Raw genomic sequence first — 25573 nt, 5'->3', positions numbered from 1 at the left:
ATTTTGCAAAGTCTGGCATGCAGCTAACTTCAGCAGCCACGTGAGCAAAGCTCAAATTCTAAACGCAAATGCAAAAGCTAAAATACACTGCAAATGGCAGGGGTCGTGCCTGTTATATGAAATATTTCGAATAATTCATCAATAGAAAACATGGCCCGGACAGAGCTCTAAGAAATAGCCAATTTAACTAATTTACCATTACATTACACTAATATTAATAAGCATTGAGGTCGGCTTAAAGTAATTTGATTCGACTGCTGCTGCTGGCTGTGATATTGCAGCTAGCTGACAGCAGCAACTCGGCTAGGCTAGCGAAATGAATTCCACAAAATTATAGTAGGCACATGGATTGGATATCATATATCATCTGATTGGACCACACACATTTCTGCCAGTCGAGACTTGGAGAATTCACGGCGTATGCAGAGTAGAAGCATCTCAGTCTTTGGCTGTTTTGCATAAAATGAACGAAGCTGCTGCTGCTCCTGCTCCTGCTGCTGCTCCTGCTGCTGCTCCTACTACTGCTCCTGCTGCTGCTCCTGATGCTGCTCTTGCTACTGCTGCTGCAGCATCTTTGTCAGTCTCGCTGTTTGAATTTGTGTTTGCTGCTGTCTGTGTATGTGTGTGTGTGTGTGTGTGTGTGTGTGTGTTGGCTGTGACTATATTACATTTTATGTCAAATGCGCACGCTTTCAATATTGACAGACGCCGGCAATGCAGCAGCAACAGCAACAGCAGCAGCAGCAGCAGCAAGCAGCAGCAGCAACAACACGGAAACGGATGGGGACGCCACCTGTTCCGGCAGCGGGGCGCTGCGTCGGCATGTCAAGCTAATGTTAACTTATTTTCGTATTTTGGCATACCTAGCTGCATGCCGGAAGTGCCACACCCAGGCCAACAACCACCAGCATCACCACCTCCTCCCCCAGCACCACCACCACCACAGTGGAAGCTGCTCGTCGAACTTATTTTCAAATAAAGCGCACAATTTTCAGAGACAAGGCAGCTGCGCCACCTGTCTGTCCGCCTGCCGCTGCCGCAGCAGCAGGAGTCGTGTATTTTTATTATGGAGCAGCTGAGGGGCTTAGAAGGGCTCACCGATCGGCTTGATGGTCAGCTGATGCACCTGGACGTGGGGCGGCGTGGCCAGGGCGTACATAATGCCGGCCGCAATGTCCTCCGGCTGCAGCATGGGCAGAATATTGTAGTCGCCAGGCAGGATCTCGGTGCGTGTCACGCCCGGGCTGATGCTCTGCAAGCTCATGAGAAAAATGCATCATTAGGATGGGAATGGACAGTGGGCATCGCTACGCACCGTTACTTTGATCTGCGTCTTGAGGCCGCTCATCTCCTGGCGCATAATCTCCAGAAGTGCCGTGATGCCGTGCTTGGTCACCGGATACATGTTGAGGGTCTGCAGCGACTCGCTGGGCGGATGGATGATGTGGTGGCCGGTGAGGCTGTTGATGAGCACCACATGGCCGGCCACGTCGCGCTGCTGCATGGAGCGAAAGGCGCGCTGGGTGCAGTAGACCACGCCCATCAAGTTCACCTGCAGCACATGCTGCAGCTGCTCCACCGGCATGGTCAGCAGCTGGCCGGAGTAGAGCAGCCCCGCGTTGTTCACCAGTATATCAACGCCGCCCAGCTCCGCCTCGATCCAATCGAAGGCCTCCGCAACGGACGCCTCCACGCCCACATCGCACTTGAGCGCATGCAGGTGCGACTGCAGCTCGTCGGGCAGCTCCTCCTTCAGTGCCTCGACGCGCTCCACGCGACGCGCCAGCCCAACCACAATGACTCCGGCACGCACCAGCTCCTTGGCCAAGGCAGCGCCGATGCCCGAACTGGCGCCAGTCACCACAGCAACACGATTCTGCCAGCGCTCCATGCTTCACTCTCTCACGGTAATTGGGAATTGAATTGGGCTTAGAATTGATATTTAGCTTCCTCTTCTGTCACTTCTTCTGTCTCTTCTTCTCCTGCTACTTCTTCTTCTTCTTCTGTTGTGCTTTGTGCGCCGCTGAACGGAGCAATTGGGCAACTGACTCTGGTCCGCCTCGAAGCCTTTATATATAGGGTCTGCCCAGTCGCCGGCACACTCAATGCTCAGCCACCCCGCCTCCTGCCCCACGGTGGGCCCAAGTTCGCAATTGAATTTTAAATAGTTGTTGCCACCGATTCACGCCCATTTGCGTGGCTGAATAATTAAGTGGCCGTCACTCAATTCGCCAGTTTGTCACTTGTTCAGCGAGGCAATTACGCATTTTGACCAATTCATAAATAAGTTGTGACTATTTTTTAAATTCGAGCCTCCACAGTGCCCGGGCGATAACAGCCAGTGTTTGTTACGCCTGAATGTTGATCGTCCAAGCTTTTGCTTCTATTCGTATATCCAACTGAGATCTAACTATAACAATAACTATTTAACTGTACCTATCTCTATAGATGAAGCATATGTTTCCATTTCTATATACCTGTAATATCTTGATGATCAGCAGAGCCAGCCTACACAGTCTACACTCTATGTGAGAGAAGAGAGAGAGAGAGAGAGCGACGCTTTAGATGCAACGAGCAAGAGTGACAGAGCAAGGGAGAGACTGCGTATATCTCTGCTAGTCTGAGCTCTGTTAGAGCACCTAATATTCCAATCTTTCTACGCTTCTACACATTTCAAGCAACACACACATACACGCACACGCATACGCACTCATAGTCACGCGCTCTGCTAACTGCGCAGTTGAAGCAGCGCAGTTCTTCCAAGGGTTCTAGGGGTCAAGGGCATCTTGAAGTTGAGCAATCTCGACTAGAACTCTCTTACTTGTTCTTTATTTTTTTTTATAATACTCTAAATTTCGTATAGTATAAATGAAAAATTTCAAGTCTTTGGCTTTTGAGGCTTACGAGATTATTACGTTCACTCACGAACGGATAGACGGGCGGCCGGACAGACAGACAGATAGACGAACATATAGGGCTAATGTGACTCAGCTCGTCGCCCTGATCATGAATAGCCATAGTTAATGCAGTCTGCCACGCCTCCTTCTGCACACATCAAAACCCTTACAGGTAGGAAAATTCCCCTTTCGAGGGATATCTCTCCAATTCAAAGATGCCCAGCCTATCTCAGCTTTGATTTATTCCAATATATTTGATAAATGTGTATAAGCTGCTTGAATGGATCAATGGGGACTGCGTGGCTAGAATGGTTCACCCATTGGCTTGAGGGTCAGCTCGTGCACCTGGACGTGGGGGGGCGTGGCCAGGGCATACATGATGGCATTGGCCACATCCTCGGGCTGCAGCAGGGGCAGACGCTTGTAGGCCTGCGGCACCATTTCCGTGTCCACGAGGCCGGGGCTAATGCTCTGCAATGGGACAGAGGCGGGCGGTGAGGCCAGAAGGATGCAATGACTACGCTGCTAGCTACTCACCGTGACCTTGATGTGCGTCTTAAAGTCGCGAAACTCCTGACGCAGCAGCTCTGTGATGGCGGTCAGTGCGTGCTTCGTGGCCGGATAAATGTTCAGCTCCTGCAGGCTGCCGGGCAGCGGATTGAACAGGTAGTGGCCCACGATGCTGTTCATGATCACCACATGGCCCGGCGTCTTGCGCTTGCGCAGCGATTGAAAGACGCGCTGTGTGCAGGAGACGACGCCCATGACGTTCGTCTGCAGAATCTGCTGCATGGTGTCCAGCGACATGGTCACCAGCTGGCCGCCCTCTAGCTTGCCGGCATTGTTGATCAGGATGTCCGCACCGCCCAGCTCCGTCTCGATCCAATCGAAGGCGCTCTCCACCGACTCGACGCTCGTCACATCGCATTGCCGGATGTGCAGCCGGCTGCGCTGATCGTCGGGCAGCTGCTCGCGCAGCTCCTCCAGTCGTGGCACACGCCGAGCCAGCGCCACCACGATCACGCCCGCTGCGACGAGCTGCCTTGTGAGGGTGGCTCCAATGCCGGAGCTGGCTCCAGTCACCACAGCTACGCGATTCTGCCAACGTTCCATGCCAACGGCTGTCATCTGAATGCGGCTTCGGCTGCTCGCCAATGTAAACGAAACCTTCGGCGTTCACAGATCAACGCCAGCCCGGGGCAAGGGCGTCGCCTGCCCCCACTCGACCTACAGCTGGACCCACTCGACCTGCAGCTGCCCCCCTCGGCGACGCCCCTGTCGCAAGTGCATCGATTTACAGCTGCGCGAAGCTCTCGGATTACCGGCAACTGCAGCAATTACGTAAAACATCTGTATTTCCGTTTCGCTTTGTGCACTGATCAAGCGTTGAGTCCAGACCGCAGACTCTGACTCTGTGACTTATTGCTGACAGCCTTTTAGCTGTTTAGAGAAATTCATTTATTTTGAAAGCTTAACGACGGAGAAGAAGAAGAGTATCAGATGAGGAGGCAGCAACAGAAATAGAGACACGGAAAATATATGCATGTATGCATTTGGTTGTACATATGTGTGAGAGAGAGAGAGAGAGAGAGAGAGAGAGAGAGAGAGAGGGAGGGAGAGGGAGAGTGAGAGAGGCTGCAAGCGCCTGTCATTAGCATCGGGCGTGCGCTGCGCTTGGCTTATTGCAATTCGTTCGAGTGACACGTTAAACGAAACTCTCTATTTTTAATAAGGTAATAAACAGCAAAGGGAGAAGCTTTGGCGGCACTTCACTCGCCCCTCGCCCCTCGCCCCTCGCCTTGCGCTCTGCGTATGCAGGCCCAGCGAACGATCCGAACTTCTAAGCAATAAGTTGCCCCCAAGCAGCCAAGCTGACGCTTTATTAATTAATATGAATAGCTCTATAACTACGTCCCAAGCAAGCTGTGCTTATATTTCGACCTACACCGTGACGGCTACAACGTTGTCCAACATATGTTCACCTTCACTGAATGGCAGCAACTCCAAGACTGATACGCTGAAGCAAATACGCCAAAATATCGTTCGAAAAGCCAAATGCCATTTTCAAGAAGCTGCGATACGCACAAGTTTGAACAGAAAAGGTGAACAGCCTAAGCCTAAGCTGCAAGCTACAGGTAAATCTAAGCCGGCTAAGAGTGCGTTGACCTCATTGACAGCAACTTCGTGTAGCAATAATCGTTTTGCTGTTCTTGCAAATGTGGCATGCCCAGTAAGGATCGAAAATTAAGAAAGCTAAGAATTAAACCTAGACTACCTGCAGATGGTAACCCCCCAAACACCGATCATAATGCTTCTCGTGGCTTTATCTCATCTGAGGCTATTAGAGTCAATACGTCGTTTGCTGACATCGTTAGACCCGTAAGACCAACTGCTGCCATGCAGTCCGACGTAAGAGATGACCTAATAAAATGATATAAGGTATTTAAGGTTTATATAATGCAACACATCGATCTAGATAGACAGCAACAACTAACCTCTGAAATAGGTGATCTCATTCGTTACACGCAAAGTCTGAAGAGAATATGCGTGAACAGGAGATGCCCGAATTCAACAAATCCAGAAAAGGCTTGCAAATCGTCTCCAAAAAATGCTTGCCCGAAGAAATCATATAAAAATATATAATATGCTGGAAAATTTGGGTACTGATGCTTCCACAAACTTCTCTCTTTGTCCCATCACTAAGAGGTACAAGTCACAGTCAAACTCAGCTTTAATGAACCAGAGTGGAGGTTGTTGCCGTACTTCATGGGAGAAATAAGAAGTGTTTGAGAAATAATCTAGAGCAACGCTTTCGTCCACATTCGGAAAGGCAAAGAAGTACATATCCTTAGAAACTCCATTCCAAATGACACTGTCTGCCGATCCTGTCATCCTGTCACTATTGCTGATTTGTAGTATACATGAAATTCGCTGGAAATGCTAAAGCACATGATTTAAATATAACCTTGTATTATTTGACATGTAAATAAAAATAAAATACAGTGTTAGTTAACGCTGTTTACTAGTCATACCTAGCGTTAGCCAACACTGGCTGAAAATCGACTTCACTTGCACGCAATGTCATTGGTATACATACATACATACGTATAAGCCTTGAAATATTTAGCACTTGGAAAACTATGATTATCTATTTTTATATGCGCCGATTAGGTAGATCGAAGCCCAAATTCAATATTTAGTATTTATGAATAGTTTATTGAATCGCGCAGTTCGCAGTACGTGTCTACAAGTCGAATGGGGGAGGGGGAGCAGGGCGGTCTCATATATCTTTAATGGGCAAATCCAGAAACTGCCGCGGCGGCCTGTCGGCTGTTTTGGGGGCCGGAACAGATGGTCGATTTGCAGGTCGATTTGTATTTAATAGCCTAATGGCGATTCCATAAACAGGGAATACGTGTACAGGGCGCGAGCTACGGGCCCATATGCAAAGCATGGCTTTGGATGGGGGATCGAGTGTGTTAGGCGCCTGGACCAAGTTTGTCACAGCTGCACACATGATGCGAAATAAAAAAAAAAAAAAAAAAAAAAAAAAAAAAAAACAATAAAAAAAAAAGGAAACAGAAAAAACCGGAAAAAGGCAACGAAATACAAAGAAACAAAAACAAAAGCCGAACAGCTGCAGAAAAGTTTCCCTTTGAAATATAAATAAAAATCAATTTGAGGCGCATTTGACATCGCCGAAACTCAAATAAGAATGCCGTAGACCCAACGTAGAACGCCTTCAATCAAATGCCGGCAATAGTTAGCTAATGTTGAGGGCCCACTCAGCCAGCCCCTATACATATGCATGTATAGATGGGGTACCCCTTCTGCTTTATCGTCTTCCTCCTCAGCCGCCAAATGATGCTGGAGCTGGAGCACACGTGTTATTTGCACACGTGTTTATGGAAATTGGGAAACGTATTTCAAGTTGAGCGTCAGCTCAAAGCTCACTTTGTTTACACAGAAAAACGAAAGAAAAATGTGCATGAAAATTTCACTGATTACGTATTTGAAGAGGGGGAGAGAGTGCGAGAGAGGCAGCGAGGGGGGCCGCAGAGAGAGCGCAATTACTGAAGCGCCCGCCCGTCAAGTGGCCCATCCAGAGCGAAGGCATCCTGTGCGCCAGCAAAAGTTGAGGCAAACACGGCTCTATTAGGCGCATCAAGAGCACGGCCAGCCTTGCACCCACCCACCCACACACCCACACCCACACACACATGCACACACATGCACACAGCTGTCTGCAAGGCTTCATCCACATATCATAAGTTATGCTTACTTAGCCGCCACTGGGCATAGTTCAATAGATGCTCGCATCTATGCGCATTTGCAGTTACATTTGCACATGCAAATTGGCTCAGGCTGTTGGGCTCTCATATTTCATTCGGGTATGCATAACACGGCCAGGCTGTTTGCTGTTGCCTTCTGCAAAAAGAAAAGAGAGCTGTCCAGATGCTAGCTGAAACCTATTGTCCGTTATTTTGCTGTAAATGAACCTATGCTGATTCCTTAGATATACATACGTAGGTATATATGCATGTATGTATGTATGTACATTTGTAGTTTATTGCAAAACACATTGAGCATTAATGAGTGAATATTGAATGGGTAAAACTGTAACTGCTGATTCAACAGGCAAATACATGCACACATACATATGTAGACATGTGCATACATATGTCCCAATTTGAATCTCTTGAACAGACCTATAGGCTCGAGCTCTATACTCCAGTAAAACGAGCCAAGAGTGGGTTTAACACAAAGCAAACAAATTGTTTTTCTATTTTTTGTTACTCAAGTCTGTTGGCCTGTGTAATTAGTGAAGGCAAATATGCAGGCCCCATTTAACGAGGTATAACCTCGAATATATATATTTGGTATGATGCGCAATGTGGGACAGATGAGTGTATATTGGATGTGTAAAAGGGTTACAATAGCTTTACATAAATACATACATGTAAGGGAATATGTACATATGTACTATATAGCTATAGAGTGACTGTCTTATTAAAAAAATAAAATAAAATAAAATAAATAAAAAATTTGCTAATAATAAAAAAAAAAAAAAAAAAAAAAAAAAAACTCACTCGCTCCAACTCCAGGCAAGAGAGATACCTCGTTTCTTTAAGAGTTATTAAGAGAACTTTAATTAGAAATATTAATGTACATAAGCTATTTAGCATATCAACATTTAGCTTTAACAAACATATACATATATTCTAGAGCGTCGTAATTAGGTATCCTGTCTATAAATCACTTAGTATGTCTGTCTGTATATCTGTCTCTTTGTCTCTCTGCCCAAAGACAAGCAAGAGAAGAAGAAGAACTTCAGGAGATCATTTAAGTAGTCTATATGTATGCAGCAGCATTCGTTTGGTATTTGCATTTAAGTAAGAGAATATTTGAAGCTGCAGAGAGTCTTCCCATTGTTCAATTACAGCTCGATCGACTCAACACTTGAGCGCGACTTGGTGTTTGAGTGAGAGGCGCCCTATATAAAGGGCAGCTACGGCAGCATTTCTTCAGTGGCCCAGGCCTGGTGAGGGTCAGTCATGCAGTGCACTGCAGTAAAGTGAAGCGAAGTGTGCCTATACATTGAATATACATATATACATTGAATGATCATTCAGCTAGGCAATAAAAACTTGGAGGAGCTACTTGGAGGAACTTTTTAAGGGAATCGCTAAGAGGAAATACTATTGAGAAATAATCTAAGGGAACACTTTAAGAAAACACTTTCAAGAAATACTTTAAGGAAACACCTATTTGATGGAGCTACTCAAAGAATATTCTTGGAGGATATTCTTAGAAGAAATACTGAGATGCAATACTTAGTGGAAATATTTACTATATGTGTGTATATATTTGGCGACATCAAGAAAAGTTTGAAGAATTATATACATGCACACACAAACACGCACACATACATACTCACATACCTACACACATGCATATATCTCCAAGAAATCTATCACATTCAGGTAAACTGATTTTATCCAATTCCGATTTTGAGGCTTTCTACGCTTTGATTGACCAACACCTCGCATCAGTTCCAATTTATGGCATTTAAAGCGAGGTGAAGGCCAAGCAGTTGATGGGAGGCAGCTGGAGCAGCTGTTGCTGCCGGCTATAATTCAAATTTGCAGTTTTTTTATGCTAATTCGTTTGATATTGCACAGAAGATGCTGTTCAGACGACAACGCAGACCCTTTTAGCTGGTTCACGAAAGAATATGCTACAAATTATGCAGCCCTGCACATGTCTGTCTGTGTGTGAGTGTGTGTGTGTGTGTGTGTGAAGGCTAAGAACATGTGCTGGCAGGAACAGCAACTGTAAAGGATACAAGCAAATGGTGCAGGAACACGCGCCATTTGCATTTGCCCTGGACCCTCGAAGGCGTCAAACACAGCTTGCCGTATCGGGCGGGGCAAGGGACATCGGGTTCTGGTTGTTGCTCCTCCTGCTGCTGCTTTTGCTCCTCCTGCTTCTGCTGCTGCTGCTGCTGCTGTTGTTGGGCAGCCATTTTGCGAAATGCGTCGTCCTTTGGTACTGCATAATTATGCGCGCATCTGGCCAAGTCGTCGTCGTCGTCGTCGTCGTCGTCGTCGTCGTCGTCGTCGTCGTCGTCGTCGTCGGGAGGGTCAAAATCGCAGCAGGTTTGAGGCTCCTTAGGCTATTTGGACGCTTTATGCGTTCAGCCCGGCTCGTATGGATTTTATGGCCTGACAGGTAATGCGAGACGGAGCGAGGCATTTCCCGGCGAGGTGCCCGGAACCACTTTACGTTGTTATGGCGGCCGTAAAAATCGGCAAATCGCATCATGAGTGCTGCACACATTGTTGCGCATAAACTTTGCTCAATCTGCTTGGTGAGTGAGGCCGAGGCCGAGGCCGAGGCAGTATGACTTTGTTGCCAAAAGCGCTTTGGTCCCGGCTTGCACCTTGCCGGCCCGCATCAGATTTGCAAATGTTGACAATGTCCCGGGCCCAGGAAGCCGCATGATTGATTCGAATTTAATGCGCAATGGAATTTATTTTTGCGGCGCGCCAGTAATTAGTTTTAGTCAGTTGCCAGCGGAGAAACAGGAACTCGGCTTTGTTGTTTGCAGCCAGTTTATGATAGGCACATCCGCTACCAGAAACAACTGCAATTGGCAATGTTTCAAGGCAATAAAAATGTAAATTTCACATCTAGATGCCGAGGCACAAAAAAAAAAAAAAAGAAAAGAATACAAAATCCAAATTCAAAATTTAAAGCGGGCTTAAAAAAAAAAAACGAAGCAGCTGCAACTGAGCCGATTCGAGCTCATATTAAAATACAAAGTAAGGCACTGAGATATATGGAAGTATTATCTAAGGTCTATTAAGCACTGCCTCATCAAGAAGTCTTCTTTAAGACTTTTATGATAGAATATAGAACATTATTTAATACCTAACATTTCGATCAATTGTAACCCGCTAAATCGAACAAATTCTATCCCCTTGAAATAATTCGTTTTCGATCTGGGTAAATCGAAACAAACTGATCCCCTTGCTGTTTCGAATTATCCTTCTATTACTATTATCATCTCTATAGTCTTTAGAACCAGTTGTCGAGTTGAGTTACAAAAGAAGTCTCTGCCTCATGAGGAAGTCTTCTTTAAGACCTCTCATTAATGATAAACTATAGTAAATTTTTAAAAATATATCAAAGGCTTAAGAAAAGAATATTCCCTCTATTACTATTATCATCTCTATATTCTTCGGAACCAACCGTCGTGTTGAAATACAAGCAAAGACTCTGCCTCATGAGAAAGTCTTCCTTAAGATCTCTTATTAATGTTAGAACAAAGACAAAGAAACCTAGTACAGTCGAATCTCGATAATGTGTACAACGCTAAATCGAAAAAAAACTTTTATCCTCCTGAAAAAGAATCGTTCTGTATAATTTGAACATCTATGTAAATCGAAAACAACAAACTTGTTCATCTCTAGAGTCTCTGCCTCTTGAGGAAGTCTTGCTTAAGGTCTTTCATTAATAACCAAATATATTAAACTATATAATATCTAGCAAAGCGCTCAGAATTTTTTCTTAAGGTCTCTCATTTATGGATGGACTATAGTAAATTATATAGTATGTACAGAGGCAAAGAAACCTAGCATATTCCACCTATTACTATTATCATCTCTATAGTCCTCGGAACCAACTGACTCAATTGAGTTTGCGGCCTTCACTCCTGCCGAATGCCAGTCAATCTTGTGGCAGATGATTATTGAATATGAATTCGTTGGCTGTGGCCAGATGTCAAAAATCTCATATTTGTAAACATCTTCATTGCGTTGTTGGCGGCAGCTTGTGTCACTTATTCAAGTCGTTTATTGATTCAATCGTGACTTGTTTGTTTGTCAGCCGCGCCAAGCCCATGGCGGGCCAAAAAGGAGAGGGCGCACGTCTCAGCAGACAGATTGAAATGGCCAAAATTGAGCCGGCAATAACCAAACGCAAACTGAGGCGAGTATTCAATATGTTGGTGCAGGGGTGGGTAGGGTTCTGAGGTGCTATATGCATGAATGGCCCAGGCTTGGCCAATGGCTAACTCAGTTATGTCAGGCGCTGGCGCTGAAGTTCATAAGATTCTAATATTTGACTTGAACTGGCACATGAAAGTGGAGGAGGTAGAGGAGTACGAGCAGGAGGAGGAGGAGGAGGAGGAGGCTGTCAGCTCTCTTGACAGCAGGACTTTCATCACGTGCTGGCAATGTGCGACTTGACAGGCCTCGGGACGTTCAGGCCAGAAGTTGTTAAAGCCACGCGCAGAGCCGCTTAAATTAAAGGATTATTGCAATATTCCAATAATCAAAATCTCTCTAAATGCCAGGTACTTTATAATTGAATGGAATGGCTCAAACTGAGCCACTGCTGAGGTGTGTTATGGCCCAGCAGCTAAACAGAATCCTGCATAGTCTAAGCCCTACAAAGACTCATTCACCTGATTTACCAGAATTTATGCTCAGATTTAGAGTTTTCAACATTTCAAGTGGTACTGCATAGAAGTCAAGTTGAATCCCTGAAAGCACAAAGTCCATGGACTAGATATATAAATTAAAAACTTTAACGAATCCAAGAGAGCGAGAGAGCGAATGAGGGAGAGGCAGAGGGAGAGCTATTTCCTTTTCCGTCTTCTATAAGAGGCAGTCTGACCCATTTAATGTTAGCCAGCATCAGCAGAATGCTTGAGCAAAATATTACTCATACGCCGTGTCATTCAGCAGTTGGTCAACTGACAAATTCTGTTGTAGATAATTTGGCAAGTTTGCCTTCGCCTGCAGCGGGCAAACAGACGGAGAGAGATGATTAGCATTCAGCGCAGACAGCCGCAAACAGTCCACAAAGGCACGTCACAAGCTCGCCTCACGACCAACTTTGCAGGGCGTGGCTAGGGGCGAGACGCGGACTGTGGCGAGGTCAGCGGGCGAGAGAAGATGCTTTTGGTAGAAAGTTGAGCATAATATATTTCACAAGGATTTTGAGTGGTAAATCTGTGCACATGTGCACTGATTGCATTAGACGTAGACGCTGGCTGGGGCTTAGGGCCAGCCGCATGATGAATGGCTTAAAGCTGTGCCCCAGCGAAATCCCCATAAATTATCATATACACTATATACCATCCTCTACTTACATGCCCAGTAAATTGAAAACACAATTGTGGCGTAAAGTTGTTTGTAGGTTTCTCAATATTTATTTTCTCATTTGACTAGTTAATTTGCCATCATCATTTCATGCATTTCGCGTCGCGTACTTGTCATAATAATCATTATATTGTATTTAGTTCATCGGATAATACCATTTATGTATATGTATATTTTATATATATAACATGTGTGAAACTTGTCTTTCAGTAGGGCACAGGGAGAGGGTGGGGGGGGGGTGTAGTAGGAGAGGAGTTTGGGGGGGGAGGTGTGTCCGACTTGCATCAGCGATCGATCGATTCATTTCTCTTGCACATTTTATGGTACACATCAGTTACAGATACATATAGTATATATATATATATACATATGTATCAGTGTGAATATATTTAAATATATATGTATATATATAATATAATTTTAAACGTACTCAAATCAAATAACATACAATATAATTAATGAGAAATTTGTTTTACCTCATAATTCCTAGGGACTCACAATATACATATATAAGGGGGGCATTAATTAATTATCATATATATATAAATGTATCATGTATGTGAACTATAGCATGATTTCTCTGCTTCTTCTGCCACTTTGTATGCATGTGTGTGTGCCTGTCTGTTTGTATGCGTGTGAGTGATCAAGAAATCGGATCTAGAAGATTTTGGTGCTGGGAATTTAAGGAACTTAACTGAAGATGGACCACTTGAAGTTCGAGTATGTGTGTGTCTGTGTGTGTATGTATGTATGTATGTATATTCGTTAAACACTAAATTAACAAATCTATTTTGCAATTTCAGCTATTCAACTCAATTAGTTTGTAATATGCATGTATGTATATATCTTTTGTATGCATGTATATATGTATATATATATATTTATTTATGTGTTTTTCTTCTTCTTTTCTTCTATATGTATTTATTTGTTGGTTTATTTAACAAAGATGCTTTTACCATATGCATTTCATTTAGTTTACGTTTCTTTATTCTCGTCTCTTTCGTTCGATAATTTATTCTTTTTATGTATTTTTTTTTTTTTTTTTTTTTTTAGTTGTTTATCTATTTTGGTTTTGAATATATAATTTAGTTTGATTCACAACAATAACATTTGAATATGCATTTCCGTTTTGCTTGAAGTTAAATTTGAATTGAATTAATTAATTAATGTGTATATATATAAATTGTAAATTAATTTGTTACATAAAGCTTAGTTTATTTTCGCTCTGATCTTTAGATATTTATATATATATAGTATGGATAGTTTTACAGTTACAGTTGCAGTTTGCTGTCAGTTTATACGATTTGATGAGCTTCAGTTGATCGCTTGGAGCTGCCATTCGCCAGTGTTGCCAGCTGGCGGTGTTGCAGCCGCAGCTGTTTTCCAACACTAACTTGATTCCGTGCTGCGCTCAAATGATCCGGTAAATTCAGCTGGTCTTCTAGGCGGTAACATATCTAGTTAAACGTTTCTCTAAAATATGTATAGCTTAGTTTTATTTTTCAGTGTATCAGAGCTCCTGTATGGGTCTATAGTGGTATGTGTCTGTGTGTGTGTGTGTTTGTGTGCGTTAGCCCGTCGCCTGCGATCCATTTTGATATCCTTTCCAGTGGCGTTCGGGTTGACGGATAACTAGATTAACATTATTCAGTAGATGCTAAACGGGATGCTGACATTTTGCTATGGATTAACACTTTCAACATAACCTTAAATAATAGTTGAACGATGTTTTGCGAAATTGCTTTTCATTTCTCATGTTTGTCACTTGCGCTTAAAGTATGTGTATATATATATATATATGTATATGTATATGTATATGTATATTTATGTATGTAACATCTGTTTGTAGGTTATAACTATGAACTTGCATTGCTGTATATATGTATGTAGGTATGTATATATATGTAAATGTTTTGTTTTTAGTTGTATGTTTAACCATTACTCCTATGCATATGTATGGATTGACTTTACGTACGATACGATCCAGCACCGCCTCGCTCGCTTGGTCGCTTGGTTAACATAGTTCATAACTCGAGATGGATATTACATGGTATATATCTATATGTATGCTTAATAATGGTTAGCATGTGGGCTTGTGGGCATGTGGATTGTGTGGCTAGAGAGCCGAAGACTCAACAGGACTCGAGCACAGCCAGCAGCCACGCCGTTCCTTCCAGTCCCTGCCATCATTGATCGTCCATCTGTAAGTTCTAGATATATCCCTGGCCGCTCAGCACGCGCGTTGATCTGGTGTTGTATTTCCTGTATTTATTGTCAACTAATCATTATTACATATATTCGAGCTGCTCGCAGTGCACGCGATTGGATCAATCGGGTCCACTGGGAGCATCTCGAATGAAATTATCATACGATGAGAACACGAAAGATAACCAAATACCGAATGTTGAGGCTGGAGTGCTGATGCGTCAAATATCCTGTTGAATATATCTCGCTGGAAACCGAACCACATTGCAGTTCAATGGATGCTCCATCAGTGCTTAGTTGGAGTCCGAGTCTGAGTCGCTGGGCGGCACCGGCGAGGCGGCCGGCTTGGCGGCGACGGCGGCGGGCTCCTCCCGGATGGGTCGCGTTGCCGCCAGATACGCATTCGTGGACTCGCCGTGCGTGGTCTCGATGCCAACTCTGGAAAACGCAGAAGCATCAGCAATGCGAATTATCGAATTTCTAATTGGAATCTCCCTTTGGGTTGCACTTACTTGTACTCGTGCCGTGCCAGATAGCGGACGTACTTCTCGGGCGGCTCGTCGGAGTCGGAGTCCTGCACGCTCACGGAGCGCACGGTGGTATGCGAGACCTGCGTGGCGGGCATTGTGAATTCCACGAATGCGTATGGCGCCAATTCGCTGGGTATTTGATCGTACGATGTGAGCGCCATGCGACAGACCAGCTGATGTGTAGTGTATGCGCCTGCGAGGGAAGCAATCAGGGGGAGTGAGCATTGAGTGGAGAGGGGGACAGGGGGCTGTCAGGGCAGGGGTCCGCTTACCTTGGCCCTCCTTGGGTAGGCGCGGACAGCGCCAGACAATGGCACGATGATGATGCTCGTACTTGGCCTGGCCGGAGGTCACCTCAATGAGCGACTCCTGCAGCGTGTCCACGGCGCCCAGTATGCGCTCAATGCCCTTGATCTTGCCGGTGCGTCGATGGGCCGACTTGACCGAGCCATATCTGCGTCCAGGGCAATCAAAACATTCGATTGGGCACACATCAATCACAATCAATCACAATCAATCGAGGGCGAGCACGTACCTGAAGTGTTTCTCCACGCGGAACAAGTAGATCCAGCACTCGGGTATGGGGAATCGCACCGAGACATCCTCGCAGGGAATCTGGCCCAGCTTGCGCGATGTGAAGCCGGGCACGAGGATGTCGGCGCGCAGCTCCACCTTGTTGCCGGTGACGCACCAGGTGGCCTTCAGCTGCAGCGGAAGTTCACGATTCTTCGGCGGACGCACACGGAAGCGCAGCAGTTCAATGTAGTTGGCATCTGGCGGCTGGAATCTGTGGAGTGATTAGACTAGAGGTTAGATCGAATGCCACCACAGTGTGATTGCCCGGCACATACTTGATGGTGCGTGTGCGTTCGTATTCCTGCTGATTGACGACGCTGTGGAACTCGACGGCCTCCAGCCGAATCCACTCCTCGGTGGCCACGGGTATGATGTCGTGCCGGCCGACCACCTCCTTGCCCTGGCGCCACATGTCGTTGACGCCCAGCTCAATGGTGGGCATGCCCGTGAGGAAGGCCAGGAAGAATAGGCGCACGCGTGCGATTTGCTTCAGGATTTTGCCCTCGTAGTCCTGCTCCACGGTTATCTCGTCCACAGCGGTCACCTGGACCTCCTCCATTTTGTAGGTGAGCGCGCGTTCGCGCAGCGCCGGCAGCTTGAAGAGCGCCTCCTCAATGCACACCGAGAACTGTTTCATGTCCTCGTAGTTCATCGAGCCGATCTTGAAGAGCTGCGACGATTGCGGCGCATGCTCGACGGGCAGGCCGAGCTTCTTGAGATCGCTGCCAAACTCCTTGACGCCCTCGTAGTCGCCAGCGATGGCGTATTGTGCGAACTTGGTCAGCTTGTTGGTAATGCGCTCCGCTTTGGTCACCTGGCCGGGTCGCACGCCTGGGCGCTCCTTATAGAATATATACTGTAGCTTCATGGTGAAGATCTTGCCAAACTGATCGTACTGCTGGGCCCCGATCTCCGACACCGAGTAGGAGGGCTGCAGGGGCAGCTCCTGGAACGGCTGCTTGTCACCCGCCTGATTCAGCAGCTGCACCACGGGCACATCGTTCTGCATCACCAGACGCACAAAGATCTTCTTCCAGAAGCGCTGGCCGGTGATCTTCTTCTTGTTGGGCTGGCGCAGCTGCATCTCCCAGCCGGGGCCGATGTAGTTGAGGCGCGGGAACTCCTCCAGCGGCTGTGACACATCCTCGTCATACAGCGGCGTCTGTGGCGTATCCTGCGAGTCTGTGCGCTTTATGCTGCCATCTGCTGCTGCCGGCGGTGCCGGAAAGCCGCTAACATCCTCGAACGGATTCACCGCCGGCGGCGATGTGGCCGACGTCGGCACCGCTGCACGCGTCGGCGGCGGCGGTGGCACCAATTGCGGTGCCACGCCCGCTGACCCCTCCGCCTTGGGCCTGATGACCACGCTGAACTCCTTGTCCACAGACTCGACCGAATCGGCACGCGCCGGCGCTTGCATGGCATAGAAGTCGTCATCCTCGTTGCCGAAGCCATCGTCCGTTGAGTTGACCTCGCCAAAGGCATTCGCCGTTGTCGTGGCCGAGCCAAAGGCGCTGTCACCCCAAGCTGCAAAGGCACAGAATTAATGCATCTCAGGCACCGCCTTTGTATATGGGTCCTACGTTACTTACCATCTCCGCCCGTGGGTGTTATAGCGCCGGATCCGCCGCCACCACCGAAGCCATCCAGTATGCTGATGTTGTCCTTCTTGACCGAGTCGAATTTGGCCGAGAATGCATCGAACTCATCCGGCTCAGCTGCAAAGATGTTGCTCACATAGCTGGCAGCTGGAGCAGGAGCAGGAGCTGGAGCCGGAGCCGGAGCCGAAACCGGAACCGGAGGCACGGTGCGGGGCTGCACCTCTGGCGGCATCTCCACCTCGGGCTCGTCCACGGCAAAGATATTGCTAACCAAGGCCGCTGGCGGCTGAAAGCTGGAGTCGTCTTCCTCCTCGGGGCTGGCGAAGGGATTCGCCGACAGCTGACCGCTGGCCAGACCAGGAAAGTCCAGGCCAGTGTCCATTTGCTCCGGCTCGTCGTTGCCCAGGCCCATGATAGACTCGGGCACGGCCTGTGCTGTGGCCGGCGACTCTGTGGGTGGACTATGATCCGATTCTATGGCAGCTGGCTGTTCGATCTCCGGCTCCGGTTGTGGTTCCGATTCGAGCTGCGGCTGCACTGGTTCGGGTACCGGCTCTGGTTCCGGCTCGGGCTGACGCTCGGCCTCGGGCTCTTCATCTGATGCTGGTTTCGGCTGCTCAGCTGCTGCTGCTGGTTCCGGCTCGTCCTCATCATCCGATCGTGGCAAATCCTCCACTGTGGTTATCTCAATATCCGGCGTCGGTGCTCGCTGCCTCTGCGGATCCTGTGGAGCCGCTATGCGAGTCCCAACAGCCGACTGCGGCTGTGAGGTAATGTCATGGGTGCTGTCATCGGGTCGAATCAGCATCGAGCTGAATATGGGCTCATCGCGCGGCTGCCCGTCCGGCAGATCGTCATTGAGCAGGTCCGGCTTGGGGGCTGGCGCTGGGGCCGCCGCTGGCTGCTCGAACAGGCTGAGTATGTCCTCCTTGGTCTTGGGTGGCGGTGGCTTGGCCGGTTTGCTGGTGGTGCTGCCAAACATGTCCAGCAGATCATCTGCTTCGGCCGCCGGCTGCGCCGATGGTGGCGGCGGACGCTGCGGCGGCACGGGCTGCTGTTGACCATGGCCCTGCATATTGGCTGGCGGCGATGGCCGCGGTGGCACCGGACGTGGTGGTGGCGGGCGCGGTGGCTGTTGCTTGGCCGGCGAGGGCACGGGCGCCATGCCCTGCAGGCTGGGCACCGCCGTGGGCACGCCGAAGGGATTGTCGAGCGGCGATGGAACTGCCGGAGCTGCACCGTTGCTGCCGCCCATCAGATCGGCCTCAATAGCTTGGTTATGGGCACTCGAGCCACTGTCCGACACATCCACGTCCACATCGAGCAGATCGGCCAGCCCGGAGTCGGGCGTGGGGCTGGGCGAGTGCAGATCCCGCATGGACACGGGACTGGGTGAGCGGGTGGCCGGTATCCGGCCCAGCAGTTCCGAGCTTGTCTCATCCAGCTGATTGGAGACGGTGTTTATGAGATCCTGTGTGCTTTGTGGCGGCTGTGGGCGTGGAGGGGGCGCAGCCCCCTTCTTGCCCTCATCGTCCTCCTCGGCGGCCGACTTCAAGCTAAGCGCATCGTCCTCGGCCTCAATGGTGGTGCCAAAGAAGCTCATGGCTGGATCGATGTCAGCTACCGGCTCTGCCTCTGTTTCCAGCTCATCGCCGCCAAAGGCAAAAGGATTTGAGGCCGACTCACCGAATGGATTCTCCGACTCAGCGGCCTCGGGTTCGGTTTGCACTAGAAATGGATTCACGGCCACATCGCCACCATCCAGGTCATCGTCCATTAAAAACGGATTGGCCATCTTTTCTGTTTGTTGTGTCTGCTTTGGCTGTCTGTGTGTTTCCAGACCTTAGCGCTCGATGAGCTCGCTCTCGAGCAGCTTGATCTCCGTTTCGCCCGGAGCTAGATTCTCTGCAATGGAAGTGTCGAATGGATCGATCTCCTGCTGCTGCGCCAGAGACTCCTCGGTTGTGCGATTTGGCAGCGACGGCGTCAGCACCTTATCGCCCAATCCCAACTCCTGTGCGTCGCTCTGTGTGTCGAGAACTCCGGTAACCGGCTGCTTGGTGCTCTCCGGCAGCAGTTCGTTCTCTAAGAGCTTCAGTTCCGTCTGCCCCGGCTGAAGATTCGCGGCAATCGAGGTGTCGAATGGATCGACCTCCGGATCCTCGTCCAGCTGGGGGTTACTGGGCAGCTGTCGGCGCTCCTGGGCGGGCGTCAGTACCTTGATGTTGATATTCTCCTCGACGGCCAGCAGCACCTCGGCGGGCACGGGCGTCGGTGGTGCGCGCGGATCAAAGTCCGGATCAGATAGACTATGCTTTAGTGTGGGCTCTGTAATCAAATCGGCCTCAATATGCTTCAGCTCAACGTCACTGAGCTTGGCCTCGGGCACATACGAAGTGTCGAACGGATCCTCTGATTCGCGCTCCTGAATGGGCTGGTAGTACGGTGTCAGCGGCTTCTTATTGGCACCCAGCCCACCGTCATTACCAGCGGCGAGCAAGTCCTGCGAGGGCACCAGAAAGCCCACGCTCTTTCCCTGTATATTGAGGCTCAGCGACGATTTGCGACGTGCACTATCAAAATCCGGCTCCGGTGCGACAATCTGTGCTCGTGGCGCTGACTCTGCAACCACCTCTGGCTGGTCGGCGCGCGGATCAAAATCTGGATCACTGAGCGAATGCTTTAGGCTCGAGCCGGTCTCGTTGAGCAGCTCCCGCTCCAAAAATTTGAGCTCTGTGGCCTTGGGCTGAACGATTGCGTTTACCGCCGATGTGTCGAATGGATCAAAGTCCTGGTCCTCCTCCTGGTTGTCAACGCTTAACGTCGGCGCAAGAGGCGCTGGCACCACCTTACTCAAGTCGGTGGCACTACCGGCCAAGAGATCCCGGCCAGGCGCCGCTAAGAGAGACGGTGCGTCGGCTGGTTCCTCGGCGCGCGGATCGAAATCGTCGTCCTCCTCTAGAACAGTTGTCTTCTTGATCACCTGCTCCGCGTAGTAAGTGTTGAACGGATCGTCCTCCGGATTGGCGTCGTCCTCGTCGTCGCTAACGTAGATCGCGCCGGGTACAATGTGTGGCCCGCTGGCTGGCCGAACCGGTGGCGGGGGTCGTTTCGGTTTGCCTGGAAATATGTTTGAGGAGATGAGTCTATCGAATTGAAACTGGAGTGCCTAACTAGTTCTAGAGCTTAAGCAAAAGTACAAGATTTTCTGAGAGGGTATAGGATGTTTCAAAATGAGGTTAGTTAGGCCATCAGCATTTCTAGTATTACCAGTCGCTATGATAACCTACCTGATGCTTCCTCCTCAGGCTCCGGCTCAAACTCGGCCCAACTGGCGTCTGCTGCAGCCTCGGCAAGTAGCTCCGCTGGGGGCAGCTCAACCTTATTAACTATGGTAACCTCCTCTTTTTTGGTGTGTAGTGACTCGGCAGCTAGTTCGGCAAACTCGTCGTCTTCGTCGTCCTTGAGCGTGTCAAACTCGGATAGATCCGGATTGAGTGCGTTGCCGTCGGCTTCCTCGTCCTCCTCCTCCTCGACCTTTTGGGGCTTGATAAAGTTCAAATGCAGCGAAACACTCAGATCAATGGGCGCCACACATTCGGGTACGTCATCGACGAGATCGTCGAGCAGAGTGTGCTGCGGCTCGGCTGTTATGAGATCGACGTCGGAGTCGGCTACCTCAACACTTTCGCTGAGCAGTAGATTTTGTATGCCTTTGCGTAGTTTACGCTTCGGATTGGCTAAGGCGAGAGCGTGCTCACGGTCGACGCGGCCAGAGAGCACCTCAACGGCGGCGCCAAGGCTGACGAGCTTCTTGTTGCCCTTGGCCTTGTCGGCGCCAACAATGACCTTCTCCGCGTAGGCGGTGTCAAACGGATCGGGTCCGTCGTCTAGCTCGAGCACTGGCGAATCGGGTACAATAGCTAGTTGCACCTCCCCGCTGGTAATTGCCTCAATGTAGTCGGTGGCAAAGATGTCATCGACGTCGTCCTGCTGCTCGTCCTCCGAATCGGATAGCTGAACAACGGCCTCCGCTAGCTTGTCACGATTCGCCTCACGTTCGGCCTCTAGCTGGCGTTCGCGTTCGAGTCTCTCCTGCTCGCGTCTTGCGGCCTCCTCCTCCTCTTGCCTCTTCTTCTCTGCTGCCGAGGGCAGGCGCTGATAGAAGGACTCCTTCTTGATGCGATCTAGCTCGTCCTGTGTCTTGTGTAATATGTTATCGACACCGGATGTTAACGCCTTAAACTTGGCCCATTCTTCGTCGCCAGCGTCAGCGTTCTGCTGCTGCTGCTGCTGTTGCTGCTGATGCTGATGCTGATGCTGCTGATGCTCGTGACTGGCTGTTGATGCAAAGCCTGATGCGTGTGTCGATGCGGATGTGGCTGCTGCGCCCTCGACGTCTGATGCTGCGTCCGATTCGCCAGCGTCTGATTTGTTGGCGGCAGCCTCCTGTTTCGCCTTGAGCTCCCGCTTGTACTGTTCGAGCTCCTCCTCGGTGAAGAGTTCCTGGTCCTTTTTTGACTTCTTCTTTTTCTTTTTTAAGCCCTTTGGTAACTTAAGCATTATCTAATTGCGGAGACATCGAGATCGGTCTGCAAGTACACGCACCCGCCCGCCGATGCGGCCCAAGCATCGAAATTTAATACTCTTCACACACACACATACACAGAGAGAGAGTCACATGCACTCATATGAATGTAACTACATACATACACACGTATGAATGCACGCTCCAGTGTGGATCTAACGCAACGAGGAGAAGGAAGGAGAGGAGGGGGGCTAGCTGGCGCGGGCATTATGTAAGCTAGGATTTCTACAATTTCAACGAATACAGCATCCCATCTCAGTGGAAGTATGCAAAGTACGCAAATGGAATGCGGAGTTTGGTTCAAGCAAGCTACATACGTGTGTGTGTGAGCATATATATATATATGTATGTACGTATATATGTATATTGTATATTATATATCTGTGTATATCAAATAAATTCTATCTATGACTAATGGGTATCTCGCTATTTGAGTACGGATGGTTAGACACGTTTGGCACTCACCGCCGCAACTCGCAATGTCCGGAATATTTGGCGAGAGGCTCAATGTGAACCGTTAGAGCGTTCGACGTTTTATTTTCTTTTCAGTTCTCATGCGTTTTCATTTAGCATTTGAGTTGGCTTTTCAACTGCGAGTGTTGCATGGAAAAATTCAATTCGCACACACACACACACATGTGTGTACACACATACATAGAGACACTCTGTTGAGTAGCGGATTGACACAATTGTGTACCTACAGATGAACTTGCCACTTGGCAGAGCTTTTTCACCACACCACTAGCACACACACACACACACGCATACAATTCACCACAGCAGCTACAACAAACACACCCCAAACAACAACAACAACAATGAGAAGAAGAAGAAGAAGACTGACAGCTTTGTCTTACACTTGACAAAAAAAGATTGGCATTGAAAAGGCAAATGCTTGAAATGTATGCAACAAAAGCTTCGATGCGGCATGCAACATGAATGCTATGAGTTACAAGTTATCCTGTCCAACTGTAAATGAGTAAATGTAATAATGGGTAATATCGAATACTCTATAGAAATGCATATTAAATAGAGAAGAAGCTATGAATAAGGGAACAAATAAATTCAACAAGAAAAAAAATAAAAAATAAATAAATAACGAAATGAAATATTAAATATTACTCAAAAGGTGAATAGGAAATATTTTATATATATTATCTGAACTGCTGCCTTATTTTTGCTCAAAGATTTTACATCAAAGTTATTCAATTTCTACCCAAACTAAACTAAACAATGTAAAATATATTTCAATATTAATTAAAATTCCATCACATATCGCATCTCTCGTTAATCAATCTCTTTAATCTGCTGATCTTGAAATGCCGATAGCTTTCACGTAAAATTTTTTTATATTTTTTTTTATGTGTATGCCTCAAGGGTGTATAGGAAAATTAAATAGATTTCCGGGCTAATTTTCAGCATTCGTTTATGCAACAAAAAAAAAATAAGCAACTGCTAAGAACACGGCAATTACACTCAAAACATTACGAAATAAGGCAAAAGGCAATGCTTATTTACATGGGGCCAATGTGGGTGAGAAATACAAAAATAAAGTCGAAAAAAATGCAGGACAAACGTCAATGAAAATGGGGGGCAGTAGTACCTACTTTTTCCTATACTTGTTGTCTTTGTTGTTGTTGTTGTTGTTGTTGTTGTTGGGGTTTTTGCTGTAGCTCGAGAAAAAAATCGATGGTTGTGAGACGCACTCAAAGAGGGGGGTCTGAAAAATGTGTACGTGTGTGTGTGTGTGTGCGTGCGTGCGTGTGTGTGGGCTACTGAAGCAGTGCAAAGAGAGCGAAAGAGTGAGAGAGCTGGAGAGAACACGCTGCTGCCTACGCACACAAATATCACACACACACACACACACACAGGCACACATACGTGCTACACGTTATATCTTCTTCTTCTTCTTCTTTTTGTTCACTTGTCAAACACGTTATGAAAAAGTTTTCCTCTGATTAGCTTTGAGTTCAGTGCAAGTTTTTCTCTTGGCTTTTCGCAACTTCATTTTCAGGCACTCACAGCTCAATTTACAAATTTTTGTATGCCAACAAAAAAATACATAAAATAATTGAACGGAACTTTGTCTTTTCATTTGAAACATTTCTCACTCTCACTCTCTCTCTCTCTCTCGCTTTTGCTCTTGCTCTCTCTGACATTTGAAATTATGCAACTTACGTCTCACTCTTGCGCACTTTTAAAGAACAATTAAAAAAATAATTGTTTAATTTTTGCTAGCGCAAATTTATGAAATAATTGCAATTGTTTTTAATTCAGGGTTTTTTAGCTGGATTTTATTTAGATTGTTTGTGGTTGGCGTTTTTCTGTCTTCTCTTTTTTCTTGATTACCTCTGATTTGAACTATCGGGAAATCTAGCACAGAATGAATGAGCGTGCCATGAAAACCCATAGGAAGTGCTTTTTGCCAAACGCAGCGGTATCCTTCAAAAGCTTTCTCGCAAAAAGCTGCGCGCAAAAAAGAACCATACACATATACATACACGAGGACACGTGCCTCCCCCCGCCCCACGCGGACGCACACACACAGCTGACGTCGCTTGCTCTGTCCTCTCTGCGTTTGTGTGTGTGTGTGTTTGTGCAGCTCCTGCTGTGCCAGAAAGCTGTGACGTGATAAGCCTGAAGGTTTCAAGCTTCTATTCACAACAACTTAAGCTTTCACTCTCTCAGACAGAGAGAGCACGCGAGTGTGCGTACGTGCGCGAACGGGACAGATATAGAGCAAGAGAGCGAGAGAGCGCGTGACGTGGTTGCACCACAAGCAAAAACAAAACAAGTCCTGTCATTGTTGACGCTTTCATCAGTTTTGACACTTGACATTTGTTGGGGCGCGTGCGCGTGACACGGCCGTCGTGAGTCGTGACTGGTCAGCTACACGTGCGGCCCTACAGGCCCTTAAACATGCTCTGCAGCCCTGGGGCGATATGACAACTGAAATTTAATTGATTCAAAAAGCTTTTGAGCCGAAATATTGAATAAGAAAAACACCTGTGAATCGGGACAAAAAACATATGTAAATAAATATATACATATATGTAAATATAAGATGAAATTAAATAATTATTAAAAAATATTTAAGTTTATAAAAATATAAATATAAAAATATATACAAATATTATTATATAAAAATGGTAAAATATGTATATAAAAAGAGAATTTTCAACTGAAAAAATCCAATTGGAATTCAATTATACCCTGTATACTAACTAGTTCAAGTTTTAATTTGTTGTATATTTTCAACAGGTCTGGATGCAAAAATAAAGACGATAAGTGCAGTAGAGTCCAGTTATAACGACTCCGCTTATAGCGTTTGTACGCTTATAGCGACGAAAATTCTGGTCCCCAGACAAACTTTTATGGGCAAACTTTTACGGTCATAGCGCCCTCCGGGTATAACGACGGTTCCTTTAGTGTCGTTATAAATGGATTCTACTGTATTTATATAAATAAATTTCTCCGAGTTTATTAATCCTTAAATTTTATAATT

The 25573-nt window shown here is 47.3% G+C and overlaps 4 protein-coding genes and 1 long non-coding RNA gene across 12 annotated transcripts; 1 reads left to right on the top strand and 4 right to left on the bottom strand.

The window, feature by feature from the left end:
- Window positions 1–988: 988 nt before the first annotated feature.
- On the bottom strand, window positions 989–2955 carry LOC108618824 (farnesol dehydrogenase-like). Its single transcript, XM_018015001.2, has 2 exons — window positions 1316–2955; window positions 989–1252 (listed from the first exon to the last, which is right to left on the bottom strand). Exons 1-2 carry the CDS (start codon window positions 1889–1891, stop codon window positions 1085–1087), a joined length of 744 nt encoding a protein of 247 aa, XP_017870490.1. The 5' UTR covers window positions 1892–2955; the 3' UTR covers window positions 989–1084.
- A 150-nt stretch (window positions 2956–3105) lies between these two features.
- LOC108618823 (farnesol dehydrogenase-like) lies at window positions 3106–4044 on the bottom strand. The gene is made up of 2 exons (XM_018014999.2): window positions 3435–4044; window positions 3106–3368 (listed from the first exon to the last, which is right to left on the bottom strand). Exons 1-2 carry the CDS (start codon window positions 4023–4025, stop codon window positions 3201–3203), a joined length of 759 nt encoding a protein of 252 aa, XP_017870488.1. The 5' UTR covers window positions 4026–4044; the 3' UTR covers window positions 3106–3200.
- Window positions 4045–12590: 8546 nt separating this feature from the next.
- On the bottom strand, window positions 12591–19275 carry stnB (stoned B). Its single transcript, XM_018014956.2, has 6 exons — window positions 17472–19275; window positions 16155–17406; window positions 15839–16090; window positions 15576–15757; window positions 15286–15496; window positions 12591–15211 (listed from the first exon to the last, which is right to left on the bottom strand). The coding sequence occupies exons 1-6, from the start codon at window positions 19273–19275 to the stop codon at window positions 15067–15069; spliced, it is 3846 nt and encodes a 1281-aa protein (XP_017870445.1). The 3' UTR covers window positions 12591–15066.
- A 17-nt stretch (window positions 19276–19292) lies between these two features.
- On the bottom strand, window positions 19293–24563 carry stnA (stoned A). Of its 8 annotated transcripts, none has more exons than XM_089476168.1 (4): window positions 24418–24559; window positions 22534–22658; window positions 20771–22072; window positions 19293–20600 (listed from the first exon to the last, which is right to left on the bottom strand). In XM_089476168.1, exons 3-4 carry the CDS (start codon window positions 22041–22043, stop codon window positions 19324–19326), a joined length of 2550 nt encoding a protein of 849 aa, XP_089332294.1. In that variant the 5' UTR covers window positions 22044–22072; window positions 22534–22658; window positions 24418–24559; the 3' UTR covers window positions 19293–19323. The 8 variants fall into 8 exon arrangements, with proteins under 8 accessions (XP_089332294.1, XP_089332293.1, XP_089332295.1 ...); XM_089476167.1 differs by having other exon boundaries at window positions 22534–22733; window positions 24418–24554; XM_089476169.1 differs by lacking the exon at window positions 22534–22658 and adding an exon at window positions 23676–23735 and having other exon boundaries at window positions 24247–24451.
- Window positions 24485–25537, top strand: LOC149267974 (uncharacterized). Its single transcript, XR_016271430.1, has 2 exons — window positions 24485–25099; window positions 25330–25537. It is a non-coding gene; the product is annotated as an uncharacterized LOC149267974 (long non-coding RNA).
- Window positions 25538–25573: the final 36 nt, after the last annotated feature.

Source organism: Drosophila arizonae, chromosome X (genome assembly GCF_054131065.1).
Source record: "Drosophila arizonae isolate 15081-1271.41 chromosome X, UAZ_ARI_1.0, whole genome shotgun sequence".
NCBI classification, from domain to species: Eukaryota; Metazoa; Arthropoda; class Insecta; order Diptera; family Drosophilidae; genus Drosophila; species Drosophila arizonae.
Note: the sequence above shows the minus strand (reverse complement) of the source record. Positions and strands in the feature narration are given on the sequence as shown.